The sequence below is a fragment of the Sesamum indicum genome, linkage group LG2 (genome assembly GCF_026168435.1).
Source record: "Sesamum indicum cultivar Baizhima isolate 11 linkage group LG2, ASM2616843v1, whole genome shotgun sequence".
In the NCBI taxonomy this organism is placed as follows: Eukaryota; Viridiplantae; Streptophyta; class Magnoliopsida; order Lamiales; family Pedaliaceae; genus Sesamum; species Sesamum indicum.
In genome coordinates this window covers 13,029,450-13,040,588 of record NC_142658.1, presented here as the reverse complement: position 1 = coordinate 13,040,588, position 11,139 = coordinate 13,029,450, and the positions used below count along the sequence as shown (strand labels likewise).

At 27.9% G+C, this 11,139-nt stretch overlaps 1 protein-coding gene across 1 annotated transcript; it reads left to right on the top strand.

The window, feature by feature from the left end:
* On the top strand, nt 1-3,997 carry LOC105155617 (two-component response regulator ARR14-like). Its single transcript, XM_020698067.2, has 6 exons — nt 1-252; nt 1,654-1,803; nt 1,906-2,319; nt 2,492-2,568; nt 3,251-3,727; nt 3,810-3,997. Exons 1-6 carry the CDS (start codon nt 144-146, stop codon nt 3,882-3,884), a joined length of 1,302 nt encoding a protein of 433 aa, XP_020553726.2. The 5' UTR covers nt 1-143; the 3' UTR covers nt 3,885-3,997.
* The last annotated feature ends 7,142 nt before the right edge of the window (nt 3,998-11,139 follow it).

Genomic DNA, 11,139 nt, shown 5'->3' with positions numbered 1-11,139 from the left:
GATTATTCCTAGTGAACTCTCGTATTTGATATCTGCGATAGTGACATTTTCGAATACATTTCATTTTTCTTTCGAATCACTTGGAGCTCTTAGTGTTGAGAAAAGAAGAAGTTTATGTTCATCATTTTCCATCCATATCATCAATGGCTTTCTACGATCCAACGATTCTTGAAGTGCATGTGTTATTGGTTGACCCTAATATAGATGCCCTTCTTAGGACGGCTACATTACTACAGTCCAACTCATATAAAGGTAGAAAGTTTTGACTACACTTTATAGGAATAGTTCTAATTTTTATTTATTTATTTTTTACTTCATTTTAATCTTGAAGGTGAAAATCATGGATTCCCAACAGCATGAGAATTATTTTAATTATGAAATTTAACTTGACAATAGTCTTAAACATTTATTTAAGATGATTACATGCTTATTTTTTGTTTATTCAATCACAGGTTTTATGTAAATGCTTATATATATATATATATATATTAATTTAATCAAAATGAAAATTATGTTGAGGACTATCCCTTCTACTATTATTTCATTCTTCTCCATTTCAGAAGGTTAATCTTTCAAAAGTTTGTTCACTTGAAAAATTAAAATTTAGAGAAATCATGTATATCTCCATTACGATCGCCATGCATGCATATAGTTTTAAGTATCCCTTTCGCGCCTTTCTCGATTTAAATTTATTTCCTTATATGTAGATAACGTAAGAATGTGTATTTTAATTTTTTTAATTTGCGTGGGAGTTATAATTTTTTTTTACCTGATCTATGTTTCGTAATTTTATTTTTGATGTTTTGCTCTTATTGCTGGAATCTTAATTTACCTAACTTATCCAATAATTAATTATTCACTATCCATGCTAAGAAATCTCCAGTTTAGTTTAGATTTTATTGGTTAAGTTTTATTTAGATTTTTTGTATAAATTTCAGTGAATTATATGACATTTATTATGTGCGAGCTAATGTATTTTTTTTTTCTTTCGTAATTCTTTTGTTCTATGTTAATAGGAATGTAGATGAAAGCTTTATAAAACAAAAGACTAGTACAACAAAATAATGGATATAGTTATAATTAAACAAATCAACAGTTTGGTAATGGAAGAGTATGATGTTTATAGAAATGTGCTTGAGATATTAAAAATATACAAAAATAAAATAAAATTTAGATTTATTTAGCAATATGTACTTGCTTACTTTATATCGATAGGTTTCGTTAAGTTAATCCCCTTGTTTTAACTTGTAATATGCGAAACGAAACAAAAAATCATAACATTATTTTTCTATATTAAATTTCCTAAAATGGAAATTGGTTGTCCTCATATATTTGATTTAGTCAACCCCTAATCAAGATTTTAGTACACAAACAATCCATAGTTCTTAATATTTTTAATAAATGTGTCGGAGTCGTAGTTTCCATAATCTATGTTTTCATCAATTAATGTTTAATGCCGATGTTGGTGGGAAGATCGATGTTTGTAAGAAAATTATATATAAAACGACAAGATTTATCTTTTTTCTTTTCATAAATGAATACGTCTAGTGAAATTAGCGGTAACTTCTTTTTCATTTTGGTAGTAATTCGAGCTTTTCTTTCTTTCTTTTCTTTATTTACTTACTCGAATTAATACACAAATCATCGATTCAGTTACAGCAATTCAGGATGCTTCCGTTGCTTCACAAATGTTGTACGAAGATAACGTAAAATTCGATATTGTGATGGTTGATGTAAGCTCATACAATTTACAAGGGTTTAAGCTTATGCATGATGCTGTCAACAAAGGCATCTCAGCAATTTGTAAGTGTTAAATAATACTTGATATTTATTGTAAAATATTTAATTGTTCACCTTAATTCTAACAAATTTTGAGTTCTTTTTCATGTGTATTTCCTAATGAAGTAATGTCCGCTAAAGCTAACGCAACGCTAGTAAAGTGTGCTATAGAGGACGGCGCATTCCTTTTCATGGAAAAGCCAATTGTCGCGGAAGAATTAAGGTACCTATGGCAACATGTGTTGAGAGAAAAAGCACGACGACATCAAGAAAAGAGATCCGGAGAAGGATCAAGTGATAATCATAATTATCAATTCAGGAGACAAAGTGTGGAAGATGAAAACACAAATGATTTTATGGGCATGAATCAATATTTATCGAAAAATAACCTAACATGGCCGAAAGAAAGAGTCGAGCATATTGATTTCGTCTCAAATAATAATGTTCCTAAACAATGTGAGAAGTCGAAAATGTGCACTGAGTGGACTCCAGAACTCCATGAAAAATTCATGGCTGCTGTCACGCAACTTGGAGATGGAAGTATGTTTTCTTACAACATATGCATGAGAATAATATTTTTATGTGTATGAATATATGCATGTATGCATGTTTTTTCTATGTGCGTTTATTTAAGCTTTTTTTTTTTTTTTTTTTATCTAAGAATAACTATTTGATATGAGAATAAACATTGACTTATATGTTGTTTGATAAGAATGTTTCCCGAAAGATATTCTCGAGCTAATGAACGTTCCTGGCCTCACAAGAATGCAAGTTGCCAGCCATCTTCAGGTTTGATCGACATACCCTACTAGTTATTAAATTATATATAGTACTTTGTGCAAAATATAAGGATTGTTAATTCAAATCGATATGTAATCAATGTGCAGTAGTTTTTTGAGAATCAACACGAATATTTTTTCACCTCATAATGAGTAATTCCATGTATAAATATATGTGTGTATATATAACAAATTAAACTTTTTTGGCTCATAAGATATAGAGTATATATAAAACTCTGACAAACTTTCACGATTACAATTTACTTCAAGTATTTATATTACTCATGAGAATGATATTTTTTGATCAATTCTGACCAGCTCATCATAGAAAATTATACAGTTTTGTTTTTTACGTATAAATTTTTACCAAAAAATAAATTATTGACACCAAAGATAATTATGAAATTAATGTTTTTAGTTTCAAAAGCTTTTAGATAGAAAGAATTAGGACAGATGTATGAAAACCTTGGAATTGACAAAGATGTGTGAATGTTTTCCTATTTCTCCAACTATTGCAACCTTGTAATATTCTTCTGAAACTTTTTCCATTTGGAAGAAGTACTAATATTATTCCCTCCATAAGTGGAATAAATCCTTAATAACATTATTCTATCTTTATTATTAACAGTCTCTTTTGAGTTTTAAATGGTCTATTTTGTGCTTAATTTCTTTATACTATTCACTTGTTGCAGAAATGTCGTTATGGTTCGCGAGCTCATCATGAGAGACGACCTCGTCTCCAAAGAGGTTCTGATTCTGCCAACTCTAATTCACATCGTTCAAGGACGAAAAGGTATGGGACATTCCCGCGTCTAATACAAGGGTCTCAACCCCAAAATCAGGACGACCAAAATGACGGTCAAGGTTCTAAAGTGACAAGCGGCAACATGGGATATTCGACACATTCTACTGGCACACTCAACATGGGACAACAAGGAACTTGGGACAGTAATGTCTCAAATTATAGTACAGTGAATGAAGTAATTTCCAGTGACAATGTGCATGGAAGTATGGTGGTTGCATCAGACCAGGGGCTTCAAACTGATGACTCCTTTGACTTTGTTTCTTCTACTGATGGTCTATTTTCAACTAATTTTGATTTGCAACAGTTTGACAACGGTCATGTGGTCTCCAGCCAAGTTAAAGATCCTACTACTGTTGTCAACACTGTACGTAACTTATGTTATTTTTTTTTATTGTAGCTTTAATGAAGGGCTTGGATCGATTTTCATGCCTATATTTATGTCGCAGCTGACATCTGATGCAACTAACGGCGAAGAGGAATTTTGGAGTTCGTGGATCGCAGAATTTGCAAGGGATTGTTGAAAGCAGAAAGTGCTACATACAGCACAAGAGAGGAACATAAATTAAGAACAACAATATATACTTTTATTTTAATTATGGGATTAAGTTTGATGTAAGAATTTACATAGTTTCTATTAAACCCTCTACAAATATGCATTTCTTTTGTTATATAGTTTCTGCAGACATATAGGTATATATTGAAATAATTTAAATCTATTGTTGACTTGCTTACTCAAATTTTGGTATATGCATAATAGGTATATTAACTTGCATGCATATAATATGTACACATTTAAAGAGACAAATGTACATGCATGCCTAGAAAAATAAATACTTGAAATTCATACTTATTTCACAATACTATATATCAACTTATTTAGTTCTTTTCAGTAATTGTAGCTATTCATTAATGATTTATAAGCGTTTCTAATGTACATTTTTAATTACGTGAATAAGTAAGTATGTCGAGATAAGTATGAGATTCTAAACAATATTTAGTTCTTTTCAGTAATTGTAGCTATTCATTAATGATTTATAAGCGTTTCTAATGTACATTTTTAATTACGTGAATAAGTAAGTATGTCGAGATAAGTATGAGATTCTAAACAAATTGTCACTTTGCAATATTACGAGGACATTTTATCTTCTTTATTTTATTTTAGAAAAAATAATATTTGACCAGGACAAATGCATATGGAAAATTAAAATTCATTATTTTTTTTTATTTTTTCGGTAAATATTATATTTGGTTCCTTAAGTTTTTATTAAGAATTAATTTAGTCCCTTAAGTTTATTTCTTGACTTTAACATCCTTAAATTTTAGTTTTTACTTAAGTTTGGTCCCTCTCACCATTTTCTAGCAAAAATGTGGCTGGATTTTGACTTTCTTGAAGGTAAAATGGTCAATAAATTAGATTTTATCACTTTAGTCCCTAAGTTCATAAAATTGTCAAATTAATCATTTTTTAAATGAAAATATAACTTTTTTTTTATATTTTTTAATGTTGATATGTTGTAATTATTTTATGTGAATAATGAAAATTTTGAACTCTTGTGAACATAATAATAATAATATATTGTTTAATTTAAAATAAACAGTCTCTTTTTTTTCTGTAGTTAAAAAAAATTAAAATTATTAATAAATTTATAAAACTTATTTAATTTAAAAATATAATAAAAAAAATCTAGTTCAGTAACTTTTTTATTTCAGGAGTTAAAGATAAGTCTAAGAATATTAAAACCTTAACAATTTGGATTTTCGAACAAAAAGTCATAAATTATGCTTTTTAACTAAATTCTTTAGTGGATTTCATATATATATAATTCATTTTAAAAAGCTTTCTAAATATATAGTTCCATTTATAGAAAGGGTTCTACAATAATTTTTAAAATGGATTTGTTATATATTTAAAATTCATCAAATAATCTAATTAAAAATACATTCCACCAATTTTTCATTCAAAATTATAGCTATTATTATTTAATAAACATTGTTAAGATTTAATTTTACTAGACATATCTTTAACTCCTAAGATTATAAAAACGACTTAGATTTTGTTATTATATTTTCAGATTTGATAAGTTTTATATAATTTATATATAATTTTGAATTTTTTGTTACTTTTAAAAATAAAAAAAAGAGACTATTTTATTATAAGTTAAGCAATATTATGTTATTATTATGTTTACAAGACTTCAAGTTTTCATTATTCATACAAGTTAGTTACATCATAAACTACAAAAAAAGGCGGGACTTGGCACAGGTAAGGAAATCATTCCAAAATTCGTTCCATATTCGAACGGGCTTTGGAACACATGAGGAACGGAGATTGATAGATGACGTCATGATCCACACTTTTTACGGTTATAATTTTGAAATGGCCAAACCGTTCCGATATGTGTTCCAAACTAACAGTTCCAAAATTCGTTCCAAAGACCATTCCAAAATAGTAATGGTTAATGTTTGAAACTCTGTTTGGAACACATTGTCAGAATTAGGGATGATCTTGCAATGACCGTTCCTATATGTGTGACAATGGATGTCGAAAAGATGATAGTTAGAAAATGTATTCCAAAATGAGGTATAATTTGAAATGGTTTTAGTATACACTTAATCAATTATATCAAAATCTGTTCCAAATTATGAGTTTTACTTAAGAAGTACTGTGTTTCAAAAATGTTACAAATTGGAACTGTTTTTAGAGAGAATTTTGTGGACAATTTACAAAATAATATTCTCACACAAATAAAATTATTTTTTAAAACAAAAAATAATATTTCCTATTTAGGAACTGTAAAAAAAATCGTTCCTAAATAAAAAAGGAGAAAAAATCAAAATTTAGGAACGGTAATTTTATTCTAACTGTTCCAAAATCAGTTTCAAAAAATTATTTCGCGCCAAATGAAAAGTAGAGGGAAAATCAAACTTAGGAAAAATTTTAAATATTTGACCGTTCCTAAGATGAATTTAAATAAAACTGCGCCTAAATGTATAAACTATCCATTTCTAAAATAAATTAACAAAAAACAGTTACTAAATGAGTCCAAAATCGTTCCTAAATATGTCCATGGATTCTTCGTTCACTTTGCGGTTACGATATCTCAACATTCGGACCCTGATTAATTCCAAACATAAGCGCATAACAATATTTTCCATATGTGAACATATCTAGAGGTCTGATTTAAAATCACATGGTCTGATGGACAGTTGCATCATTTTTAACCTTGTTGATTGTGTATCAGAGACGATATCTTAGTATCCGTATAACAAAAATGTCCAAAACTTCATCGAATGTAGTATTTTTTTCAATCTAATAATATCCAACAGTCTGATTAAAATTTTGACGGTATGATTAGGCGATCCAATACAACAGTATATGATGCTACATACATCTATGTAAGACTAACAATTTTATATGTACAAATATACTTGATCTTCTGAACACGTATCAATTTAATTCAAAGTATTATATGTTTCCAATGGCCTTAATTAATTTATGGTCTACTTTTTCTTGACCATTAACATGTCTGGGACGGTTTTTCCTATATTTTTTTATTTTTTTAATTTTTTTGAAAAAATAATTTTGGAATATAATGAAGAATAGGTTTTTTTAGAAATATGAACAGTTTTGTTAAAAATGCTCCAAAACAACATCGTTTTTGGATTAAACGACATCATTTTCATTTTTAGGAACAATTTTAAAAATATGAACGATTTTTGCTAAAAATACTCCCCAACTGAAACAACACCGTTCTAAAGTCTGTTCCAAAAATCAATATATATACAACACTTAGCAGATTTTTTTCTTTCCTTTCTCCCTTTCTCTCCTCACACTCCCTCACTCTCTTCCTCTCTCTCTCTTTCCTCGACCACCCAACCCCTCGCCTCCCCACGTCGTCGTCCGCCGCCATCAACCGTCGTCACTAGTAGAGGTAAGTGATCGTATATTTTTTTTTCTTTTTCTCCCTATTTTTGTCATCTCCCCCCCCCCCCATTTTCTAAAACTATTTTCATATATGTTTGACAAAAAAATATTGAAAATATTTTCAAAAATATTTCTGAACATATTGTTAGAAAATATAACTAAAATTTTTTCTAAAACTTATACGTAATTTTTAGAAAATTTTTCATATTTTCTGTAAATTTACCAACTTTAATCTTCTAAAATTTTTAATACATTTCTGAAATTTTAAAATTTTTCTTAATTTTCTGAGATTTTTTAAAAAAAAATGTAATTTTCTGTAATTTTTTTAAAATTTTTGGTAATTTTAATAATTTTCTGTAATTATTATAAATTGTAAAACTTATTGGTAATTTTAAAAGTTAAAAACTTTTTAAAACTTATTGGTAATTTTAATAATTTTCTGTAATTTCTGCTAATTTTTAATATTTTTCATAATTTTCTATTTTTTATAAAGATTATGTAATTATTGTGTAATTTATTGTATAGTGTAATTATTTGTGCAATTTACTGTATAATTCTGTAACTTATGCAATTCTTGTGTGCATTGTATCATATTGACTAAATTTTTTGTGAAATCTATTGTATAGATGTGCAATTTATTGTATAATTAGGCTAATTGATAAAATACAATTTTTTTTACATGACATTAGCTCAATATTCTCAATAAAATAATTTTACATCATAATGTAAATAATCACAAAAATTAGACCAATATTCTTAATAATAACATTATTACAACATAATGTAAATAGTAAAAAAAAAATAGATCAGTATTCCCAATAATAACATTATTATATTATAATATAAATAATCAAAAAAATTAGACCACTATAATCCCAATAATAATATTTTTACATCACAATGTAAATAATCACAAAAATTAGACCAATATTATCCCAATAATAATATTTTTATATCATAATGTAAATAGTGACAAAAATTAATTAGACCAATATATAGTCTCAATAATAATATTTTTACATCATAATGTAAATAATCACAAAAATTAGACCAATATATAATTCCAATAATAATATTTCTATATCACAATGCAAGTAATCACAAAAGTTAGACTAATATATAATTCCAATAATAACATTATTTAAATAATAATGTAAATAATTATAAAAATTAGATCAATATTCTCAATAATAATATTTTTACATCATAATGTAAATAAGCACAAAAATTAGACCAATATGTAATCTTAATAATAATATTATTTAAATAATCATAAAAATTAGACCAATATTCTCAATAATAACATTTTTACATAATAATGTAAATAATCACACAAATTAGACCAATATTTCCAACAATAATATTTTTACATCATGATGTAAATAAGCACAAAAATTAGACCAATGTATAATCCCAATTATGATATTTTTACATAACAATGTCAATAATCACAAAATTACACCAATAATCTCAATAATATTATTATTTACATAATAACGTTAATAATTACAAAATTAGACCAACAATCCCAATAATAATATTATTTACAAAATAATGTCAACAATAACAATACTAAGATAATATTTTAAATTAAAATGCAATTACTTAATCATTAGAAATAGAAAATAAATTGAGGACAACATTTCTAATAATTAATAAATATTTTAAAATGTATAGTTTCTTTGTAACCACGTACAAACAGAGCATGCATGTCTTTAAGCTTGTTTAACCCATCAAGTGAATTTTGCCAGTTGATTTAGTTAGAATTATCCATCTTCATCTCTCAACAAAAGACAATATTGATAAATAAAATGCTAACTGTTTTTTTTCTTCTACAAGAGGCAGAGCAGATGGAGTTATTTGAAAGGTCCTAAATAGTGGTTAGCCGTTCCTAATACTATTACTATTTCAATTTTAAGTACGTGTTTCAAATTCAAAAAAGACCGTTCCTAATACCATTACTAAAATAATATTATATACGTGTTCCTAAATAAGACTGACCGTTCCTAAAACCGTTCCAATTAAAAAAATAAATTTTCCCATTCCAAATAGGAATGGTGTTGCCTAAACCGTTCCTAAAATTTTGTAACGCCATTTGTAAGGACGGATTTCCAACTGTTCCAAATAAGTTTAGTGTCCTGCAAACCATTCCAAAGATAAAAAAAGTTGTTCCTAAACCTGCTCCAAATTTTGCCTTTTTTAGTGATATTCACAGAATAAAAATATAAAACAAATAATTTTCTTTGTAATAAAGGACTAATTTGATAATTTTATAAATTTAAGGGACTAAAGTGATAAAATCAAACTTAAATTGATCATTTTTACCCTCCAAAAAGCCAAACTCTGGGGACATTATTGCTAGAAAATGGTCAGATGGACCAAACTGAAATAAAAATTAAAGTTTAGGTATGCTAAAGTTAAGAATGAATTTGAGGGATTGAAGTGATTTTAAACATACATGTGGCCACAAATTCATAGAGCGTGAATGCATCTCTAAGTGCATAGGAGATACCTCTGTTACATACTGACAGGGGACGGATCATCTTCTTGGAACTTACCGTCCTCGCTACATACTCCGACTGCATTGAACCAGACTTATGATGATCATGTCTGTGATACAATCACCTCTCGCATGGATCCAAGATACAGTTATCGTATGTACGTCACTGTTCCTCAAGTAAAAGGACTACTCCCCTAGCTACTATCAAAGCCGGGAATCAAATCATACCGATAAAGCCTCTAAGGCCTCCATATGACGAGAGTCAATTCAGTCAGTTGACCACCGTGTCAAATAACCCACTGAAATTGCATAGACAACATCTGTCGCTGATGAAATGCGGCACTCATCCAATGAATTCAATACTCAGTGCAAGTTTCAATAGGACTCTTGATGTCCAGTTTCGAGGTCCTCGACTTGGAACATTTCAGACCAACTCTCAGAAGTTGGTTTTATAGTCGTCATCCAATGTGCAACTCAACTACATGGGCTATTAAGTGGTCTATGGGCATCTATTGTGACGTCAAAGCAGTGCTTGACATAATTTGGTAAGCACAACAGACACATGTGCCAAAGACAAATACTTACCATATTTGCCGGGATCATATTACTTAAATAAAGATTGCTTTAATGGTTCTCAAAACCACAAATCTAATTGGCTTTTTGTCACCTATTCCAACAAAAATAAATATAATAAAGCAATATTATAGAGAGAACAAAATAAATATGATAAAGCTAATATTTTGCGTTATAAATATCTTGCTGGTTTTGCATCATACAAAATAGGTTATTGACAATATTTTGTTAAGATTATATAAAAATGTGCTGCTTAAACTCATTTTTTTAAGATTTTCTCTCTCTGGAAGCTTGAAGAAAAATGAGAAAGAAAATGGGTGTGTTATACCAAAGCTTAAAAACACCACAAAATGGAAGGAACATGGCTACTTTTTCCCATTAGAAATTTTCGTTAACTTTAATTGTTTTATTAATGAAAAGACAAATGCTAAAAAAACAATAGTTTAAAGATTAAAACTCAACCTCAAATTATTTGAGGACCAAAGCTGCATAAGTAACTTTGTTTGAGAACCAAAATTGTATTTATCCCACTTTTGAGTATTAAGCATTTTTTCTGCATTTTCTTCACTGTTGCTAGTTTTTAGTCGCATTCAATCCATTTTCACTTGGATCCTAATTGAAATCCTTACTAACTTAAGCATTAAGTACTAATTATAATTTTTGCAGGTTGATCCCCCAACTTATTTTAGGATCGTCAATTAGATCCTTCGACTTTTTATAATACTAAATTTCGGTAAGCATCAACCTTGATTTTTAATCATCAATGATACAAAATCTA